Genomic DNA, 23,470 nt, shown 5'->3' with positions numbered 1-23,470 from the left:
GCAAGTATTCATTGAAAAGTCCAGTTCTAAACTGTCTCAGAGACACAATCTGGTGAAAAGTAAATGTTTCAGTACACTGGATGAGTACATATACCAGAGTGACGTTTTCGGGGCTGCCTAGGTCTCTTCTTTTTTAGCAGAGACAGAAAAAGCACCAGGATGGAAGTCAAAAGTCCTGCATTGCCATTAGCATTCGGACATGTGAAGTGTATTTTCTGAGCCTCAGTTTCGCTCCTAAAATAATAGGTGAACTGTAGCTCTGTTGGTCACCAGGAGGAGAATGATCCAGGAAGACCCCACAATGTGCTTTCAGACACAGCATCGTTTAAATGTTCCTAAGCTTGGGTGTTTGTTGGCTGGTTGGCTTACTTTTTTTTATTTCAGTGATAAAATAATTACTTTTTGAATAGATAACACAAAAACACGGCACCACATTCCAAAGGCACCAAAGGGAATACAGTGAAAGGCTCCCTCCTCTTCATTTTCCGCAATCTCTTAACTCTCCACCCCAGAGGCAACCGCTATTAATATTCTTATATACCCTTCAAGAGACGTAAGTACACATCTTTAAAAAGATAGCACAGGCCGGGCGCGGTGGCTCAAGCCTCTAATTCCAGCACTTTGGGAGGCCGAGACGGGCGGATCACGAGGTCAGGAGATCAAGACCATCCCGGCGAACACGGTGAAACCTCGTCTCTACTAAAAAATACAAAAAACTAGCCGGGCGAGGTGGCGGGCGCCTGTAGTCCCAGCTATTCGGGAGGCTGAGGCGGGAGAATGGCATAAACCCGGGAGGTGGAGCTTGCAGTGAGCTGAGATCCGGTCACTGCACTCCAGCCTGGGCGACAGAGCGAGACTCCGTCGCAAAAAAAAAAAAAAAAAAAAAAGATAGCACAAATGGGACCAACCGTGAGTACCCTGCTGCAGTTTCTTTTTTAATGAAACAATTTGTCTTGGAAATGTTTAATATCAAAATCTCATTTTTATTTAACTGGTCCCCTATTCATGGATATTTAATTTGTTCCACTCTTGTGTTACAATGTTCAATAAGTAGAATGTGCCTAAATGTGAGCATATCTGTGTATATGAATTTCTGACTATGAACTGCTGAGTCAGAAGAAAGCGCTCTGCAGTATAGAAAGGTGTTTCCCTACGCCTCTGACAATATAGTTATCAAAAGTCTAACAGATCAAAAATTATAGCTCTGTGAAACTAATTTGTATTTCTATGATTGTAAATGAGGTTGAACATCTTTTATAATATCTAAAAGTGATCTGATTTTCCTTTTCTGAGACCTGTCCATGTGTTTTGATCTATTGGTTTGCTGGTCTTTTAAAACCTGACCATAAGAAGCTCTTTATATATATATATATAAAATTAGCCCTCTGTTTAGCGAGACTCTGTCTCAAAAAAAAAAAAAAAAAAGTATTAAAAAATGTTTTTGGCCAGGTGTGGTGGCTTGTGCCTATAATACCAGCACTTTGGGAGGTCGAGGCAGGCAGATCACTTGAATTCAGGAGTTCGAGACCAGCCTGGCCAACATGGTGAAAGCCCATCTCTATTAAAAATATAAAAATTAGCCAGGCTAGTGGTGGGCACCTGTAATCTGAGTTACTTAGGAGGCTGAAGCAGGAGAATCACTTGAACCTTGGAGGCAGAGGTTGCAGTGAGCCAAGTTTGCACCACTGCACTCCAGCCTGGGCAATAAAGTGAGACTCCATCTCAAAAAAAGAAATGTTTTTAGTTTACTTCATTAACCTTTTATGATCTCTGGGTCTCATGATGTGCTTGGAAAAAACTTTGCTCTAGATTATAAAAATGGTTCTGGCTGGGCACAGTGGCTCATGCCTGTAATCCCAGCACTTTGGGAGGCCGAGGCAGGTGGATCACCTGAGGTCAGGAGTTTGAGACCAGCCTGGCCAACAAGGTTAAACCCTGTCTCTACTAAAAAAAATACAAAAATTAGCCAGGCATGGTGGCAGGTGCCTGTAGTCCCAGCTACTTGGGAAGCTGAGACAAGAGAATTGCTTGAACCTGGGAGGCGGAGGTTGCAGTGAGCCAAGACTGCACCACTGCATTCCAGCCTGGGCGACAGAGCAAGACTCCATCTCAAAATAAATAAATAAATAAATAAATAAGGTTCTTTCATGTTTTCTTCTAATGTTTTTAATGTCTTCACTCAAAAATATTTAAATTTTTGATATATTTGGAGCTGGTATTGGTTCCAGGATTAAGGTATGAAGAAAAATATTTTTTCCAGATGACTTCCAGTTGTGCCATTACCACTTATTGAAGGATCTAGTGTTTTTCCAACTGATATGAAATTATACATTTTTCATATACTTAACTTACAAATGAATTTGTGTCTATTTCTGGACTTTCTATTAGCTTCTATTGGTATGTGTATTCACTCTCTAGCTTCACATAGTTTTAGTTAATGTTGTTCTATAATGTTTTTATATCTGGTTTAGCCAGTCTCCCCTTCATTATTATTCTTTTTCAAACATTTTCTGGCTATTGTTGACTGTTTAGTTTTCCATTTCTATAGAACCAACTTGTATAATTTTAAAAAAATTATCTGAGATTTTTGAGGGGGCACATTAAATCTACAAATTAAGTTATGGAATTTTTTTGGGGGGGAAATATTTAGTTTCTTTTTTTTTTTTTTTTTTTTTTTGAGACGGAGTCTCACTCTGTCGCCGGGGCTGGAGTGCAGTGGCCGGATCTCAGCTCACTGCAAGCTCCGCCTCCCGGGTTCACGCCATTCTCCTGCCTCAGCCTCCCGAGTAGCTGGGACTACAGGCGCCCGCCACCTAGCCCGGCTAGTTTTTTTTTTGTATTTTTTAGTAGAGACGGGGTTTCACCGTGTTAGCCAGGATGGTCTCAATCTCCTGACCTCGTGATCCGCCCGTCTCGGCCTCCCAAAGTGCTGGGATTACAGGCTTGAGCCACCGCGCCCGGCAATATTTAGTTTCTTATCAAAGCTTTCTTTGTTCATTTAAATATTATTCTTTTAAAAAGGTACAGTAGGCCAGGTGTGGTGGCTCACACCTGTAATCCCAGCACTTTGGGAAGCCAAGGCGGGCAGATCACTTGAGGTCAGGAGTTTGAGACTAGCCTAGCCAACATGGCAAAACCCCATCTCTACTAAAAATATAAAAATTAGCTGGGCATGGTGGTGGGCACCTGTAATCCCAGCTACTCAGGAAGCTGAGGCAGAACCTGGGAGATGGAGGCTGCAGTGAGCCAACACGGTGCCACTGCACTCCAGCCTGGGCAACAGAGAGAGACTCTGTCTCAAAAAAAAAAAAAAAAAAAAAGTACAGTAATTTGTGTTCATGGTAAAATTCAAGCAATACGAGAGGCCATATGACAAAATGTGAATGAATCTTTCAGTTCTGCCCCTTACTCTCCCTGTGTGCTCTAGAGGCAAGGAGTTTCTGTTGTATGTTCATAGAGATATCTATGCATATATAATCCTATACTTGCATATAATCATTTCACTCTAAACTGCCATTTTTCATATATGGAATCAAACTATACAGACTGTTCTGCTTTTTCCCCATCTAACTATATACACCAGGGAGCATTCTGTATCAGTACACACAAATCTGCCTCATTCTTTTTAATAGCTGCATGGTATTTGACCTGTTAAATGCATCCAGAGTTTCTAATACGTCCCCTATTGATGAAAGTTTGCTTGTTCCATCTCTTAAAAACAAAATACTGTAATGAATATTCTTCCTCATATACCTTTGTGCAAGACTATTTCAGAAAGACATATTCGTAGATATAGAATTATTTTATTATGTTGACATATAAGGAAAATATACATACAACAATGTGTATATACCTAACACTCCTGAACTGTGCACTTAAAAATGGTTCAAATGGTAAATATTATGTTTTCTTTTACTACAATAGAAAGAAGAAAATGTATAATTTTGATAGATATTGCTAAATTGTCTTCTAAATCTTAAGGTAATATATTAATGATCCCTCACTTAAATTTGCCTTCTATTTGGAATATTTTGGCTCAGTTACTGTAAAAATAGATATTTTAGTGAGTCAAATATTCTGTAAGTCTTGAATAAGACTGTCCCACATTTCCTTTATACAGAGATTCTCAGAAAAATTCCCAGGGATCATGACGCTGGCTTATAAAACTGCAGAGGTTAAGAACTAATGCTAAGAGGCCAGCTCTACACCCTTCCCGCAAAGGCAGCCTGTGCCAGTTGTATTAAAGAACAGGCATCACCAAATCACTCTGGCAGCTTGTCCTGCTGTGATTTGGATTTGTTTGAAGACTCAACTGAAAGCAAGTAAGAGGTTTCATATGTCTCAAATCATACCTTTCAAACAATGTTGTAATTTCTATATCAAGTATTGGTGACAGAATCTTTATTTGACTCATTAGCCTATCACCACTCTGAGCATCATTTTATTTCTATCAACCCACAAGTGCCCACTTACCCATACTACATGGAATTAAGCCTTGAATGAGGTGAGGGAGAACAAAGGAGGTGTGTGTCATCAATGTAACCCAAATAAGGTTGGGCACCCCTGGGGGCCATTTGCAACAGGGTGACACACCTGAAAAAATAGACCCAATGTGACTCCCAGAAGTCTTGAAAAGTATTAGAGGTCTTTACTGAAGGTTTCTTGAGAAGGCAGCAAAGGGAAAATGACATCACACAATATTCCTCAAAGTATACTGCTAAAAATTCTCTTTTGAAGTTTCCTCTTTTAGAAATCAAATTTACTCAAAGTCTTCTTTGGGTTTTTACTTTTTATTTTTCATTATTTTTTATTATTATTATTATTAATTATTATTATTTGAGATGGAGTCCTCACTCGCTCTGTCACCCAGGCTAGAGTGCAGTGGCACAATCTCAGCTCACTGCAACCTCTGCCTCCCAGGTTCAAGTGATTCTCCTGCCTCAGCCTCCTGAGTAGCTGGGATTACAGGTGCCCGCCACCACGCCTGGCTAATTTTTGTATTTTTAATAGAGACAGGGTTTCACCATGTTGGCCAGATTGGTCTTGAACTCCTGACCTCAAGTGATCCACCTGCCTTGGCCTCCCAAAGTGCTGGGATTACAGGCGTGAGCCACCACACCTGGCCTAAAAGTCTTCTATGGATCTTTCTTTCTCCCTTTTCCTGGTCTTTATTCTCTAGTAGATTCTACCTACCCCAATTTGTGTCTTCTTTCCATTGTGTTCCCACCCAATAAAACCAAAATACCCTCTTAGAAGATGGGAGGAAGAAAGGGTTCTAAGTACTTCCAATTTATTTTGTCACAATAATAAGACTAATAATGAGCTCATACTCCAAGCCATGCTTTGTACATGTATTATTTCATAACCAACAGAGGTAATTCATATTCTCATTATTGTTTTTCAGATGTAGAATCTAAGGCTCAGTGAGCCTAGATGACCTACTCAAGGTCAGAGACTTAAGAAGTACAGGTTCTCTACTGTTTTCATGGTTCTTAAGTAACAGTGCAAGGCAGCAGGTGGCAAGGGTAAATAAGTGGCCTTAACAGTGCTTTGGGGCCCCATACGCTTTCTCTGACCTCTGCCTTTCCATACCCTTGTGTTTAGGCCTAGTAATGTCCCTTGATCCCACCTCAATTGCTAAACCAAACTCTAGACCCAGCATTTTGTCACCCAGTTGGTGCAGCTCTGAACTGTGGGTTTCTGCTGATCTTTCCTCTTCTTTCTTTAGTGCTCCTGAACTATTTCTCTCTTTAGTGCCCCTCTCTTCTATAGGACTGAAATCCTGCCCTGAGCTCCTGTCCTTTGGCTGGGGCTCTGCAACTCAGTCTAATTCTTGCCCATCCACTGCTGCCCTGAAATACAAATTTATCTTCTACCTTCAGTTTCCCCTGCCTTTTTTTTTGGAAACAGGGTCTGACTCTGTCGCCCAGGCTGGAGTAAGGTGGTGTGATCATGGCTCACTGCAGCCTCTGCCTCCTGGGCCAAGTGATCCTTCTACCTCAGTTCCCCAACTGCTGGGACTACAGGCGTGCGCCTCCATGCCTGGCTAATTTTTGGTACTTCTTGCAGAGACAAGGGATCACTGTGTTGCCCAGGCTGGTCTTGAGCTCCCGAGCTCAAGTTATCTGCCCACCTCAGCCTCCCAAAATACTGGGATTACAGGCATGAGCCACGACACCCAGGCCTTCAGTTCCCTTTTTTAGTATAAACTGCCCTCCCCACAGCCACTGGATACAATAACAGGCCGATGGTTCTTTACACAGAGGTGGCCACTAGATTGGAGTAAGGGTTGTTATCTGATGCAGGGGGCACCATTGCCCAAGCTATCCAGTGATCAACCTGTCTTTCTGGTGCTTCAACTAAGAGTCACCAAAACTGCTCATCTAGCTGTGAGAAGCCAAGGAGGAAGATCCTATGGCTACCATTTGGGGCCATGTGCAAACCAAGTAAGCAGAGGCAGCAGCTCTGTTGAAAAATAGTCGGGGAGAGATTCACATGGAAGGGCATGGAAAAGACCACCTGACACTGGTGGCAGTGTGGAGGAGGGAGAGAGAGTTAGTGGTCATCTCAGCCTGATGCCTTCCAGTTCCAGCTCTCATGAGGCTTTTTGTACTCTGCACAAACTTGTGTTCTCATGCGTCCTACTTTCTTTCTACAACAAAGTTTCCTTTGTTCTTGAGTTAGTTTCAATGGGTTCCTGTTACAATCAAACGAGACTTCACTAAACCACCTCTCTCCTTGGGTTGGGGGCCACATTTCTGCCCCTTGGCTTGTGTCCTGATAATTCAGGAAGATGCGCTCCATGGCTGCCTCTAGGGCTGTTCTGGAGGTGGCATTGAACTAGCTCTGGCGAGCATCCTGATGAGACTGTTCCAAGGAAGGGAGGGAGCATGCGCAAAGCAGTGAGTTGGTAAAGGGTGTGGAGTTTTACTGTAGCTCTTTCTACATTTGAAGGCTCAATTCTTACCCTTAATTGCTTATGGTCAACTTTGGGAAAGAATGTTAGGGCAAATTAGGAAATGACATTGTCAAGTGGGGATAGGAGGGCAGGCTGGGGCAGAGCCTGGGGATTCTGAAGGAGTTGAAGTAGATGGTAAAGGAGTTGTGGCCTCATCCTCTGGACCTTTTCATGCTGAGAAATGACATGAACTTGCAACATTAAATTTTCTAGCCCTGCAGGGGCTCTTAGGTCTTAGGACAAATCCCTCATTTTACTGATGAGGAAACAGAGGCTGAAGAATGAAAACATGGTAATGATAGCTAACATCCAGTAATCTCTTTCTTAGGGCAGGCTCTGCTCCAAGCACTTGACACTTATCAGCTCACTTAGCCCACAAAATGACCCTATGAGGTTGGCACAATTGCCATTTTCATCCCATAGAAGAGGGAACTGAGACACAGAGGGGTTAAATAACTTGCCCAAAGTCACACAGTAAGCAGGGGATGGAGCGAGGATTTGAACTCAAGAAATTTTGATTCAGAGGCAATGCTTTTAGACATTATACATCACTGCTTCTCATAAGCATGGAAGATCACTGGACCTTTATTATTATAAATAAAAGCTGATGGGGTGTGTGTATGTGTGTGTGGTTTTTCCAAACCGGATGAGGCAGCATGTCATGATTCATAGAAAACACTTGAAGTCAGGCTATGGTTTTAATGAAAGAAAAGTGATTTTCTAAAAATTTAGAAAATCAAAAATCAGAAAACAACAATAGTTTAGTAGACATATGTCATCTCCAATGATTTAAAGGTGATGAGTAAAGAAAATTCTCAAACCTTTTCTTCCAGTCCCCGGAGCCATATAAACTGTTTCAACTTTAAAGAAAAATAACATCTGCTTGTGTATTGCTTCCCATGCCACAGGTGGTGTGATAATCCTGTGGGCTGGTTCAAGTCATCCTCCAAAGCAAGGTCTCCTGAAGGTGAAATAATCAATGCCTATGTTAGGGGCCACCATTATCTGACCTTTTATGGTCAGGAAAGCCTTGAATCCAGAGGAATATAAAAGCTGGAGTGATTTTTCTAATAGATTTTTAATAAATGGGTGGCTCTTCAAAGCTCAGAGTTTTATGCAAGAACCATTCATGGCTTGCTTGTCAATCAATTCAGATATTTGTTAGGTGTTACAGATATTAGTTGGATACCTGAAAATGTGGAAAACTGAAGTGACACAAAAAGTTCTCTTTCCTTCTACAAACAGATAGAAATGCTGGACAAATATAACAAAACACATTACAGAAATATGTAAATGAGTTTAGAAAAACTGCCCAGATGCCAGAAATGGGGAAGAAAGTCTAACTCAAAACAGTAAGCAGGAGCTAGTGCGTGGTGAGCTGCTGGGGCCCTGGACTGGGATATGGGCCCCAGGAGCTGGAGGCGGGGGTTTAGCAGCCCATACATGGAAAGAAGGGGAAATCTTGAGCCAGTGAGAAGTGGGGCATGGGAGGGCATGCCTGCGTACAGTTGGATGTTTTAAAGGGCACCGTGTTTGTGAATAGGGCATGAGAAAACCCTCCATCAAGCATTTGGGAACCAGGCAAGGAAGCTTGCTTCTGCCCGAGGCACCTCCAAGAAATGGAATTCCTAATCTCTCTCACGCGTAAATGCAGGGTCCAGATGTATACTAGCTGTGCAGTGGGCAATTCCAATCTGAGAAATGACACAAAAACTTGGGTGGGACCAGGAGAAGAAAATACAAAGTCACTGTAAAGACACCATCACTTGAACCTTTTTTCCTCCAACAGGAAAAAAAGAAAAAGGAAAAAAAAAAAAAAAACTACTAAGGCTGAGTATGGTGGCTCATGCCTGTAATCCCAGCACTTTGGAAGGCCAAGGTGGGTGGATCACCTGAGGTCAGGAGTTCGAGATCAGCCTGACCAACATAAAACCCTGTCTCTACTAAAAATAAAAAAATTAGCTGGGCATGATGGTGGGTGCCTGTAATCCCAGCTACTCAGGAGGCTGAGGCAGGAGAATTGCTTGAACCCAGGAGGCGAAGGTTGCAGTGAGCTGAGATCGCACCACTGCACTCTAGCCTGGGTGACAAGAGCAAAACTCCATCTCAAAAAAACAAAACAAATACCACTGAAGATGATCAAACAATTTAAAACCAAAGAACAAACTAATGACACCGAGAGCAAGTTCAATGAAAAGGAAAAGTAGTCTCTAAGATTATGAAAAAATAGAATAATCTGAAAGAGACAATTAGACATATTTAAAATTATTGAAGAGATAAAAGTAGCCCTAACGAAGGATTAGAATAGTGGAAAGAAGCAGATGTGGATTGGAAAAGGAGACTCCAGCAGAGAGGAAACCCAACAAGGCCCTGCCCACATTTGTGCCCACATTTCCCCAACAGATGCACAGATTCCTCTAAGCAAAAAAGTTCCTTCTATGGAAATAATCATGTATGTGCCTCTCCCACTTTGTCTGTGGATTTCGTCTGTGTAGAGACAAAGTGGTCCTGCATTTAACTTTCCAGCCTCCTTTTGTGCCACAATCCCCTCACTATCCTTGTGCCACACTAGTCTTTTTTTAGTTCTAAGCACAATAAGGTGTGTTCTCCCATAGGCCCTTTGCACGTGCTGTTGCTAGCATCTAAAATGATTTTCCCCTACACTTGTCTTTTGGGTTTCTGCTTCACGGTCACTTGTTAGGGAGACTTTCCCTGACCAGTTTATCTAAAACAGGCCCCTCCCTACTCCTAATCCTCTTTATGTCACCACCACCCTTGTTGGTTTCTTTTCACTTAAATATATGTATTTTACTTGTTTTCCTTTTCTCCACTGTTAGGATGTAGGCTCATGAAGGAAAGGAGTTTTCTTGATTACTGCTGCATCTGCAATGCCTAGCATATAGTAGGTGTTCAGTCAAATTACCAAATGAATAAACTAAAAAGTTCAATAAATATTTATAAAGTTATTGAATGAACAAACTATATATTCAAGAAACATTTAGGAAGCATTCAATACTATGCCAAGCTCAGGGGATACAATAGTGGGAAGGGCAGCTTTAAACCTTGTTGTTTAGTGAGGGAGAGACATCAAACAAATATGTAAGTGTGATGATGCTAACAACAGGAGAAGTACAAAGTGCTGGGAGAGCACTTGGGAAGATCAATTTAGTACAGAATCAGGGAATTCTTCTGATTCTGTACTTCTCCTGGAAGAAGCAACATCTAAGCTAAGTTCTGAGGGATGAATAGGAGTTCACCAATTACAAGGCTACTGGAAGATGTCCTGGCTGAGAGAAGGTCCAGAGGCAAGAAGGGCATGGCCCTCTTGTGCAGACTGAAAGAGGTTCTGTATGCCCAAAATTTAGAGTTGCAGCAAGAAATAAAATTGGAGAGGTAAGACAAGGCCAGGACATACAGGGTATTCAGGCTATGATAAGGAATTTGGACTTTATCTTAGGGTTAAGGAGAAGCCATTAAACATTTTAAGTGGGGGAGCGGCATAATCTGATTTATTTTTTATAAAGATGGCCCTGGGGCAGCATGGGCAATAGGAGCAGAATCAGAGGCAGGGACATCAGGAGGCTAGTGCAGCAATTTAGGCAAGAGATAAGTGGAGGGAGGTGGTGATGAGGGCAGATTGAACTGGATGAATTTAAAAGAGAAGGCATGAGTTTTGGTGTGGAGAGATCAAGGATTCTAGCCTGAATAACTGAGTGAAAGGGGCATCATCTTTGGGCCAGCATCCAGCAGAGAACCAGACACTTAGTAAACATGCCAGAAATATGGGCTTACTGAAGTAGAAATGGTCTTAGTGGGATGAAGTGTTTTCATAACGAGTATTCATAAGCACACTTTCCACTCCCACACCAACCTACAAGTGTGATCTACCATTTCCTGCGGCCCCCGCCTGCCTTGGATTACCCATTTGTGACCTGCCAGACTAGCCATAGCTCAGTATTTCTAATTCCCAGTCCCTAGGTGTCCTGGCCACCAGGACCCACTTGCCTTTGTCTTCCCACAAAGGAGCGAGCATTGTGGCCTTCCCCAGCCCCAGCTACGAGTGCCACTACTGCCAATAATTCTGCTGTAATTTTTCATTAATTTTCTTGGTGTTTTGCAGTTATAGTAACATTAAAATTTATACTCAACAGTATTATTATAACTTTCCACTATTAATGGGATTAGTATTTTTGTTCATTTGTGCTTGAAAGTCATCAGCATAAAATTTACCTCCAACAATAGCTATTGTGATTCTTCATGCCCTTGAAACTTGCAGTGAGCAGTAAGTTTATAATAAGAGAATGCTGGTAAGCATATAAATGTCTTTCTTGAGAAAAGAGGGCTTTTTATTTTCATCATGGCTGGACTCAGGTTCTTTGACAGAGTGATTGGTAGGATAAAAAGTATTAAAGGCTGAGAACACTGTGTTAGTTTGTTGATGTTTTCAAGCAAGTTTCTGGTTATTCAGAGGACACTTTCATATTCTAGGAGGATTCACATTCTTGCTTCTTTTACTGTTGTTTCTTACCCGACTTACAAAAAAATATAATTAATTGTGTGCTTGCAGGGAACAATATTTAGAAAGATGAATTATTTGGAATCCTGAAATCACCCTATCCAACTGACTTTCCCAGGAGCTGGGGAACCCGAGGCACTGATAGCAGAGGCCAGATTGAGAGGTTGGCAAGAGGAATTTCTCTGTCGGGCAGCTGTGTGGGACAGGGAAAGTATACAAGTAGGCCTGGCTTCATGGGCAGGTGACCTGTGCAATCTCACAGGACCCCGTGCTATGAAATTCACGGTATTACCATCTTGAGATTCTCAACAAGTTTTGAACAAGTGGCCCCAGGTTTACACAGAGCAGATTATACATCTAGTACTGTCTGGGCTTTGGAGCCAGACAGAGTTGGGTTTAAGTCCTGGTATTCTCTGCTGTTGACCTTGCCTTGGTTTCCTTATCTGAAAAACTGGGATAATAATAGCATCCTCTCAGCCTAGATGTGAGGGGGGCTAAAAGTAGATATCCAGCACCCAGGGAGCCTGAAAGGTAGTGATGGGCTCTGAGATATGCTCATTCCATGTGCGGTACCCATAATTAAACTCATTATTACGACTGTATGTCTGAAACACTAGCCAGCTGGGATAGGCAGACAGATGTTGCCTGTGTGGTAATACAAGCCAATCACAGGCATGCTGACTAGGAACATACCAAAGAACCTTTTCCTAAGAGGGACATTCTGAGGCTGGCAGTGGTGGTGGTGGGGGGTCCCACCCATGAGTTTTCAATCTTTTTATTGCTATGACACATGTCAGATAATGTTCACCAGCACAACATAGTTCCAGTTACATATAATTCCTGCAGGCTTCTTTTTCCAGAAAACTCTCAAGTAAGCCAACAAGTGAGACTGACATTATCGTGAAGATGTCCCTGACCCTGATGTAATTAACTGGCAAACTTTAATATTTCAACTACTATTTGTAACAAAAGGTTTTCAAGATTCCACACTATGGAGCTTGACAAATCAGGGAGGCACAATTCCATACTTGAGAACTGGGAATGTGGACCCCCAGGATCTCAAACAAGGGTTCCCTCATGATAGGCTAGACAGACTAGCGCCAATATGGTGCCCTGCATAACTTTGCCATAGTCTGAAGGAGCGATGCCAATTGTGAGGCACGGCAGCCAGAGTCAGAGAAACAGAGCATAGTCAGATAGCTCATCTTGGATGAATAGAATGCACTCTTAAAACATCTGGTCAAACATCTTTTTTTTCCAAGAAAGGAGGAAAGACTTTAAATCAAATTAATAAGAAACATAAGCTCATTCTAGGGCATTTTTCTGATTCCTCAGGGGATTTATAGCAGGAGTCAGAGTGACCTTTGTTGCATCCGATTTAGGGTTTGTGGGCAGCCTGGAGTCCAGATGGTAGGGAGCACTGCAGGCCTCAGCTGTGCTTGCCCTGCTGTGCAGTTCAGGCCTCTGGGCACATGCATACTGGGAGATGGGGTCCCTGGTGTTTCCTTAGCCTCCTGCATTGTCTCAGGAGATGTGGGACAGGAGCACAGGGAGGGCAACAGCCTCTTAGTGACCTGTGTTGTAAAATGATCACATCCCAAGCATGCTTTCCTCTTTCCTTACTTCCTCCAGAGCACTTGGTGGGCAGTGGGACATGCTCCCATGTGCTCTCTCAGGCTGGACGGGCTTTTGTGGGTAGTGATGGCTAAAGCTGCCCTGCCACGTCTTGCAGTAAACCACCACTGAGCCACGTGGCTCTTCTTCCAAGGTTCTCTCATTAGCCTCCTCTCTGGTGTCAACCTAATCAGGCTTTTGATGAAGGATGACGGCATTGTCAGCCAAATGAATTGACAAGAATTATGGGCTTTTTCTCCCTTATCTCGCATAGGTATCAGTGAGGGCCTAGATAATAGGACTGCTCCTGGGCCCACACAACATAGGACACAGAAGATGCCTTAGTCCATAATGATTATGATGAACTAACGACTAATTTATCAAGTACCTCAAGACATAGTTGCAAAAAGCACATGCCAACACACAAACGCTTATTTTGGGGATTTGGCTGGACAGCTTGACTATTACTCCTCTGACCCTCTCAAAGATCACAGTAAGAAAACCTTAATTCACAGCTTTGACTCTCAGGAGACTAGAGACAAGGCATCCCAACAATGTGGCCACAGCAGCAGCATTTAGCACAGGCTGAAGAAAACATGAATGCAGTCAGGGACAATCTGAGACAACAAAATGGATATTTGTGCCTCTGTCCTCTACTTAACATAAAACCCCAAACTCAGCAAATAGATTTTCTTCTAGCACACTGTACTGCAAATTTCAAGCCTCTGGGAACAATATCTAAGGAGTGCTTTGATTGCATTTCTGTTATTTGGTCATTCTGTGATTTTTTTGTCTTACCTGTTGTCGAATTTCTTCCTCCATTTTCACGGGTGAGCCCAATTCTGCAACTTGTTTGACACCTTCGCTGGCATATCCTCCATATTCCCACAGTACATAATTCTTGGAGTGGGATCCTCCGATGATTGCAGACCAGTGATTGGCCCGACCTGGGAAAGTCAATCAGGATGCAGTTATCAGTGTGGCTGTGGCTGAAACATGAGTCCCTTAAATGATGGTGAGGATGCGTAATTGGACAATGATTCAAAGAGCACTGACTAAGCACCTATTCTGTCTTAGGCCCTGTGCTATTCAGTGATAAGAGAGAGTTCCTATAAGTAAATAGGTCTTGGGAATGTATAGACAGGTAATAGCAGGTGTTGAACAAGACAGAGGCAGCCCAGAGATGCGTTCTGTCTAGGAAAGTCTCAGAGAAGGGGATAGTTGAGAGAATGTTAAAAGCTGATCATATTTGTAAGGCAAAATAGAGTAGAAAGGACTGTTCTGGCAGACTCCCATCCAAGTGCTAACCGGGCCCGACCCTGCTTAGCTTCTGAGATCAGACAAGATTGGGTGTATTCAGGGTGGTATAGCCATACCCAGACTCAGAAACATTAAATAACATTGTGTGTTTGGAGAGTCATAACTAATTCAGCATCGATGTGTCACAAACTTTCAAGGGGAAAGTTAGGGGATGATGCCAGGGAGGTAGGAGGAAGCTGGCTCATGAATGGCCTTGCTCTAAATGCTTCAGGAGTTTGGATGTCATTTGAAAGGATCTGAAAACCACTGAAGGGTTCTGGCAGGGGAGTGATATGATTGCATTTGAATTTTAGATAAATCATCCAGACAGCAGTGTGAAGAATGCATTGGAGGGAGCACAGTTGGAGTGGAGAGCTAGAGAGGTAAGCAAGGAGCAAAAGATAGAAGAAATGTGTGCAGACTAGCCTTAGAAGTAAACATGGTTGATTTCAGCTGAGTTTCATGTACATTTCAGTACAAGGGGCAATAACTAAATTTAAAGGATGGGATAGACAGTTTGAATATGGGGAAGTGACCAGTCCACAGTGATTTGGTGAAGATCACATGGGATGGCAGCTGCAGCAGGATGTGGGAGGGAATTAATGCACAACACAATAGCATGGGAAAACAGAGTAAGATCTGGGCTGGACCAAGACAGAACTTGACTTGAGGATTTTATTTAAGTTCCCAAGGAAGGGAGGAAGAAGGAACTGATAGTATCAGCACCCTACTGGATTTGTTTTTGCATGTGATGAATATAGATACATAAAAATTTATTATTTACTAAGTTACATATAGTTAGTTCATCACAGGGTTGGCTCAATTCTCAGCCATTCTTTGGTTGCTTAAACAAAGTCTCAAGTTAAATAACATTTTCAGGCATAGCAAAGAGGAAAACTTGAACTGGGTGAACCCAACTGACATTTTCAGTTTCCCACCTGGCAGCCAAGAGTGGGCAGAACTCTTCAGCCCAGCACCTAAGAAAGTGGTTCTGAACATGGCCTGGTTCTGTTTACAGCTCACATCGCTTCCCTATGGCCCTTTGCTCCAGGGGCACATCAAGAATATAGGTGTAAAGCCAGGCTGCACCTTCCTGGCCTGCTGAGGGCAGCCATGGCCCACCCCAGGCAGAAGACCATGTGGGTTTGCCCAATTGCTTGTTCATTATTTCCTACACATCAGGAAAATGCAGACCCCATGTTTATCCCTCATCTCTCATATCCCTAGAGTAGACATATAGATATGCTGCCAGCTGTTTCTCTAACTCATTTCTTGAGTGAAGAGTCCTAGCTGTCGTCTAAGCCAAAGTACGCTTGTGTAGGGGCAATGGCTGGTAGCCAGTAATGGCCTTAGGTTCGTGATGTGGACAGAGTGACCAGCTTCAGAATCTCTTGCTCTCCCTGCCCTTCTCCACCAAAATATTACTTGTTTCAGGCCTGTCCCGCCTGAAATTCTATACCTCAGTGCAGAATTACCATATACTCTTTGCTCTGTACTCTCTTCTTGTTTGGCTTAGCCAACTCCCATTCCTCCTTTATAAAATACTCAGAAGTTCCTCAAGATCACCGCAGGCCAACCTAAGCTTTTGTCTTCTGTCTTGCCATAGCACAAATCACATTTATTATCACTGTTACAGTCTGTTATTTCACTAGGCCGAACGTTTCTTGAGGGAGCCTGCCTTCAGCCCAATACCTAGTGCTGTGCCTAGTGTGTTGTTAGTGCTCAGTATATGTTTCCAGAAGCATTTCATCCAGACAATCAAATGGGAGGGCAGCAGTATATGCACTTGACATAGTTGGGAACAAGCTTGCACAGATTTGATTCACTGTGATTAAATTCAAGCCTTAGTTCAGCAGAGTTGATAAGTTCAGCAGAGTTGACACCTGCTAAGCTAAGGCAGTATCCTATGTGCTGTTAAAAAACAAAGAGCAACAACAAAAAAGAAAGGCATTGGTCTTCGAGCCAGCAGACAGGGATTGAAATGCTAGCATAGACACTTACTGGCTTTGTAAACTTGGTTAAATTCAATTACTTTATTTCCCTGAGTCTCAGTTCCCTCATTTGTAATTCAGGGATGATAATGTCGACCCTATCAACCTATTATGATAATTAAATTAAATTATTTAAAAGTGAGACAATATATTAAAATCACTACTGGCACACAATAGACAGTCAATAATTATAGTTTCTTCCTTTCATGGTTGTTAGGGAGGCTACAAAACTGAGTAAAACATGAAACCTGCCTTTAATTCAGTATAAGAGGTAAGAAATATGTACTATAAGTAAGATAATGGGAACATGTACAATCCTAGGGGATTAGGGGAGGGACCCAGATGGATCTTTCTGGCTTATTCATATAACTTCCATTATGTGCCAAGCACAGTGGCGGGCCCTGGACACTGAGGAGGACTGGATATGGTGTTGCCCTGAAGGGACTCACAGTCTGAGGGTGGGGGAAACAGATGGATAAGCGGATTAATTACAGTCCACTGTGGTCAGGGTTATTTATAGCACAAGAATGCAGAGCACAGAGGATGGAGCAGCCAACTCCAAATTCCCCAGATCCAAGGAATCAAAGTCCAAAGGCACGAGTGCAGAGAAGCAGGCACCTCAAGCGTGGGACCTATCTTTATGATTCTCACTCTTAAGTAAAATTTAATTGTACCACTTCAACCTCATAGCCAATACAGCTATTAGTTTCCTGCAATGGTCTTGCAACATAACATACTAATTCAAATTTTAACACGTTTAATGACATCAACCAAATAACAGATATTTGAAAGGCACTTGGCCAGGGGAAAGGAATAAGACTATGTCCCTGCCCTAGGGGGACAAGACAGGCACCTGTGGAAAAACAATTTGCAACATTACAAAGGGTATTGATGTCAGGTGAGCAGCAGTCACTCAGGTGCAAAATGGTGCAGGGAAGAAAGGCATGGTGACCAGCCTCCAAGCCCCATTTATAACCATAAATCAGTCATTCAATCTCTCAGAGCCTCGGTTTCCCTTTAAAAAATAGAAATAATGATTACCAAACTGGAGTATCTCCCAGAGTTGTACAAATTAATTGAGACAGTTTTGGAAAGAATTGTGAAAGCTGTAAAGAATTGTACAAAACAAAGCTCTTGGTATTATTACAGATATGAAGCACCAATCCAAAAGAAGGTGGTGGAGCAAGGAAACTTTCCAGTTGGAAGAAGGGTGCCTAGAGATGTAAAGAAATAGATAGAAAAGAAGATAGTGTGCTGGGCGCAGGACTGGCAGGCTAGTTGGAGCAGGGATTTAATGAACAATATAGATGCTAGGCACAAACACCTAGTAGGTGTTAGGACGATGCTCTTCTATGTGTAATCCTCACTATAACCTTATCCTCATGTTACATATGAAGAAACTGAGGCCCAGAGAGCTTAAGGAATCAGCCCAAACTCACAGAGCAAGGAAGGGGAAAAACTGAGGTTGAAGCCCAGATCTACCTGACTCCAGAACACACGTTCATCTCCCTACATCCCACTGTGAGGTCAGGACACAGAAGAGATGATTGGATGGACTGTAGAAACAAAGAAATTAGATGAAAAAGAATTTCAGGGCTAGGTTGTGGTGGGTGCTGAGTACCCATGGTGGTAAATGGCATTGGGAAAGGGGGAAACAGGATTGAAGGTTTCTCCTGCGAAGAATGACATAACAATAGTTAACATGTATTAAACTGATATGGATTGGCTCTGTGTCCCTACCTGAATTTCATCTCAAGTTGTAATTCCCATGTGTCGAGGGAGAGACCTGGTGGGAGGTGACTGGATCATGAAAGCAGTTTCCCTTATGCTGTTCTCATGATAGTGAGTGAGTTCTCATGAGATCTGATGGTTTGAAAGTGTGTGGCAGTACCCCCTTCATTCTTGCTGTCTCCTGCTGCCTTGTGAAGAAGGTGCCTGCTTCTCCTTCACCTTCTGCGATGATTGTAAGTTTCCTGAGGCCTCCCCAGCCATGCTGAACTGTTAGTCAATTAAACTTCTTTTATTTGTAAATTACCGAGTCTCAGGTAGTTCTTTATGGACTAATACAGAAAATTGGTACCCAAAGTGGGGTACTGCTATAAAGATACCTGAAAATGTGGAAGCAACTTTGGAAGCAGGTAACAGGCAGAGGTCAGAACAGTTTGGAGGGCTCACAAGAAGACAGGAAGACGTGAGAAAGTTTGAAACTTCCTAGAGACTTGTTGAGTGAATTTCACCAAAATGCTGATAGTGGTATGGACAATGAAGTCGAGGTTGAAGTGGTCTCAGATAAAAATAAGAAACTTATTGGGAACTGGAAGTAAACGTTACACTTGCTACACTTTGGCAAAGGGACTGGCAGCATTTTTCTTCTCCTCTAGAGATCTGTGGAACTTTCAACTTGAAAGAGAGGATTTAGGATATCTAGCAGCAGAAATTTCTAAGTAGCAAAGCATTTAAGATTTGACCTCGTTGATTCTAAAAGCATATGGTCATACACATTCACAAAGGGATGGTCTGAAATTGGAACTTATGTTTAAACGGGAAGCAGAGCATAAAAGTTTGGAAAATTTGCAACCTATGTGGTAGTAAAAACAAAACAAAACAAAACAAAACAAAAAAAAACATTTTCTGGGGAGAAATTCAAGCAGAAATCTGCATAAGTAAAAATCCAACTGTTAATAGTCATGACAATGGAGAAAATGTCTCCAAGGGCATTTCACAGATCTTCACAGCAGCCCCTGCTATCACAGGCTGGGAGACCAAGGAGGGAAAATGGTTTTCTGGGCCAGGACCAGGGCCCTGCTGGTCTGTGCAGACGTGGGACATGGCGACTTTTGTCCCAGCTGCTCAAGCTCCAGCTGTGGCTAAAAGGAACCAAGGTGCAGTTTGGGCCATTGCTTTAGAGGGTGTAAGCCCCAAGCCTTGGCTGCTTCTATGTGGTGTTGGGGATCTGTGGGTAAATAGATGGCAAGAATTGAGGTTTGGGAACCTCTGCCTAGATTTCAGAGGATGTATGGAAATGCCTGGATGTCCAGGCAGAAGCCTGCTGCAGGGCAGAGCCCTCATGGAGAACCTCTACTAGGGCCATGCAGAGGGAAAATGTGGGGCTGACGACTCACCATACAGAGTCCCCACTGGGACACTGCCTAGTGGAGCTGTGAGAAGAGGGTCATCATCCTTCAGACCCCTGAATGGTAGATCCACTGACAGCTTGCACTGTGTACCTGGAAAAGCTATGGGCAGTCAACACCAGTTTGTGAAAGCAGCCTCGGGGGCTGTATCCTGCAGAGCCACAGGGGTGGAGCTGCCCAAGGCCTTGGGAGCCCACCTCTTACATTGATGTGGCCTGGATATGAGACACAGAGTCAAAGGAGATTATTTTGGAGCTTTAAGGTTTAATGACTGCCTTGGGTTTTGGATTAGACTGGGGCCTGTGGTCCCTTTGTTTTGGCCAATTTCTCCCATTTGGAATGGGAGCATCTACCCAATGCCTGTATCCTCATTTTATCTTGGAAGTAACTAATTTGCTTTTGATTTTACAGGCTCATAGGCAGAAGGGACTTCCCTTGTCTCAGATGAGACTCTGGACTTGGACTTTTGAGTTAGTACTGGAATGAGTTAAGACTTTAGGGGACTGTTGGGAAGGCATGATTGTGTTTTGAAATGTGAGAAAGACATGAGATTTGGGAGTGTGTTTTGAAATGTGAGAAAGACATGAAATTTGGGAGGGTCCAGGGGCAGAATGATATGGTTTGGCTCTGTCTCCACTCAAATATCATCTCAAGTTGTAATTACCACGTGTCGAGGGAGGGACCTGGTGAGAGGTGATTGGATCATGGGGGTGATATCCCTTATGCTGTTCTCATGATAGTGAGTTCTATTAGATATGATAGTTTAAAAGTGTGTGGGAGTTCCCCCTTCACTCTTGCTCTCTCCTGCCACCTTGTGAAGAAGGTGCTTGCTTGTCTTTCACCTTGTGCCATAATTGTAAGTTTCTTGCGGCCTCCTCAGCCATGAGGAACTGTGAGTCAATTACACCTCTTTTTAAATTAGAGTCTCAGGTAGTTCTTTATGTCAGTGTAAAAATGGACTAATACATGAGCCTTTACTATGTGTCAGGCACAATGGGAAGGTCTTGACCTATGTTATCTCATTAAACACTCAAAAAGAAAATTCTTAATACAGATGCTATTCTCATTCAGTTAACCCAAGAATGCAGAGGCAGGCAACTGATGACACTGGGATTCAAAGTTGAGTCAAAGAACCAAAGACCAGCTCTTCTCTGCTGCATGGTACAATACCTTAGGTAGGACATACCCAGGGATAGGAAGGGAGAGGGTATGAAGGTGAGGAGACCAAATAGGAGGCCCTTTGACATTCCCTTCATGAATCATGCAGGGTCTGACTTACGGGAGTGGGAGGGGGAATGGGGACAAGCGACCAGGAGTGTGAGACAGTAAGACAGAAGACTGAACAGTCCTTGGGAGGCATTTTGGTAAAGTAGTTAAAACTGGGTTTTAAAATTTATATTATTATACTTTAAGTTCTAGGGTACATGTGCATAACGTGCAGGTTTGTTACATATGTATACTTGTGCCATGTTGGTGTGCTGCACCCATCAACTCGTCAGCACCCATCAATTCGTCATTTATATCAGGTATAACTCCCAATGCAATCCCTCCCCCCTCCCCCCTCCCCATGATAGGCCCCGGTGTGTGATGTTCCCCTTCCCGAGTCCAAGTGATCTCATTGTTCAGTTCCCACCTATGAGTGAGAACATGCGGTGTTTGGTTTTCTCTTCTTGTGATAGTTTGCTAAGAATGATGGTTTCCAGCTGCATCCATGTCCCTACAAAGGACACAAACTCATCATTTTTTATGGCTGCATAGTATTCCATGGTCTATATGTGCCACATTTTCTTAATCCAGTCTGTCACAGATGGACATTTGGGTTGATTCCAAGTCTTTGCTATTGTGAATAGTGCCGCAGTAAACATACGTGTGCATGTGTCTTTATAGCAGCATGATTTATAATCCTTTGGGTATATACCCAGTAGTGGGATGGCTGGGTCATATGGTACATCTAGTTCTAGATCCTTGAGGAACTGCCATACTGTTTTCCATAATGGTTGAACTAGATTACAATGCCACCAACAGTGTAAAAGTGTTCCTATTTCTCCACATCCTCTCCAGCACCTGTTGTTTCCTGACTTTTTAATGATTGCCATTCTAACTGGTGTGAGATGGTATCTCATTGTGGTTTTGATTTGCATTTCTCTGATGGCGAGTGATGATGAGCATTTTTTCATGTCTGTTGGCTGTATGAATGTCTTCTTTTGAGAAATGTCTGTTCATATACTTTGTCCACTTTTTGATGGGGTTGTTTTTTTCTTGTAAATTTGTTTGAGGTCTTTGTAGATTCTGGATATTAGCCCTTTGTCAGATGAGTAGATTGTAAAAATTTTCTCCCATTCTGTAGGTTGCCTGTTCACTCTGATGGTAGTTTCTTTTGCTGTGCAGAAGCTCTTTAGTTTAATTAGATCCCATTTGTCAATTTTGGCTTTTGCTGCTGTTGCTTTTGGTGTTTCAGACATGAAGTCCTTGCCCATGCCTATGTCCTGAATGATACTACCTAGGTTTTCTTCTAGGGTTTTTATGGTATTAGGTCTAACATTTAAGTCTCTAATCCATCTTGAATTAATCTTCGTATAAGGGGTAAGGAAAGGATCCAGTTTCAGCTTTCTACTTATGGCTAGCCAATTTGCCCAGCACCATTTATTAAATAGGGAATCCTTTCCCCATTTCTTGTTTTTGTCAGGTTTGTCAAAGATCAGATGGCTGTAGATGTGTGGTATTATTTCTGAGGACTCTGTTCTGTTCCATTGGTCTATATCTCTGTTTTGGTACCAGTACCATGCTGTTTTGGTTACTGTAGCCTTGCAGTATAGTTTGAAGTCAGGTAGTGTGATGCCTCCAGCTTTGTTCTTTTGACTTAGGATTGTCTTGGCAATGCGGGGTCTTTTTTGGTTCCATATGAACTTTAAAGCCGTTTTTTCCAATTCTGTGAAGAAACTCATTGGTAGCTTGATGGGGATGGCATGAATCTATAAATAACCTTGGGCAGTATGGCCATTTTCACGATATTGATTCTTCCTATCCATGAGCATGGTATGTTCTTCCATTTGTTTGTGTCCTCTTTTATTTCACTGAGCAGTGGTTTGTAGTTCTCCTTGAAGAGGTCCTTTACATCCCTTGTGAGTTGGATTCCTAGGTATTTTATTCTCTTTGAAGCAATTGTGAATGGAAGTTCATTCCTGATTTGGCTCTCTGTTTGTCTGTTACTGGTGTATAAGAATGCTTGTGATTTTTGCACATTAATTTTGTATCCTGAGACTTTGCTGAAGTTGCTTATCAGCTTAAGGAGATTTTGGGCTGAGACAATGGGGTTTTCTAAATATACAATCACGTCATCTGCAAACAGGGACAATTTGACTTCTTCTTTTCCTAACTGAATACCCTTGATTTCTTTCTCTTGCCTGATTGCCCTAGCCAGAACTTCCAACACTATGTTGAATAGGAGTGGTGAGAGAGGGCATTCCTGTCTTGTGCCACTTTTCAAAGGGAATGCTTCCAGTTTTTGCCCATTCAGTATGATATTGGCTGTGGGTTTGTCATAAATAGCTCTTATTATTTTGAGATACATCCCATCAATACCGAATTTATTGAGAGTTTTTAGCATGAAGGGCTGTTGAATTTTGTCAAAAGCCTTTTCTGCATCTATTGAGACAATCATGTGGTTCTTGTCTTTGGTTCTGTTTATATGCTGGATTATGTTTATTGATTTGCGAATGTTGAACCAGCCTTGCATCCCAGGGATGAAGCCCACTTGATCATGGTGGATAAGCTTTTTGATGTGCTGCTGAATCCGGTTTGCCAGTATTTTATTGAGGATTTTTGCATGGATGTTCATCAGGGATATTGGTCTAAAATTTTCTTTTTTTGTTGTGTCTCTGCCAGGCTTTGGTATCAGGATGATGTTGGCCTCATAAAATGAGTTAGGGAAGATTCCCTCTTTTTCTATTGATTGGAA

General features: G+C 42.5%; 1 protein-coding gene across 1 annotated transcript in view; it reads right to left on the bottom strand.

Moving 5' to 3' along the window:
- SPON1 (spondin 1) overlaps window positions 1-23,470 on the bottom strand; it is a 309,576-nt gene that overhangs the window by 110,470 nt on the left and 175,636 nt on the right. Inside the window, exon 6 of the mRNA XM_010388387.2 lies at window positions 13,887-14,035. Within this exon, the coding sequence (XP_010386689.1) occupies window positions 13,887-14,035 (149 nt within the window). The remainder of the gene's footprint in view (window positions 1-13,886; window positions 14,036-23,470) is intronic.

This window comes from Rhinopithecus roxellana, chromosome 15 (assembly GCF_007565055.1).
Source record: "Rhinopithecus roxellana isolate Shanxi Qingling chromosome 15, ASM756505v1, whole genome shotgun sequence".
NCBI lineage: Eukaryota > Metazoa > Chordata > Mammalia > Primates > Cercopithecidae > Rhinopithecus > Rhinopithecus roxellana.
Note: the sequence above shows the minus strand (reverse complement) of the source record. Positions and strands in the feature narration are given on the sequence as shown.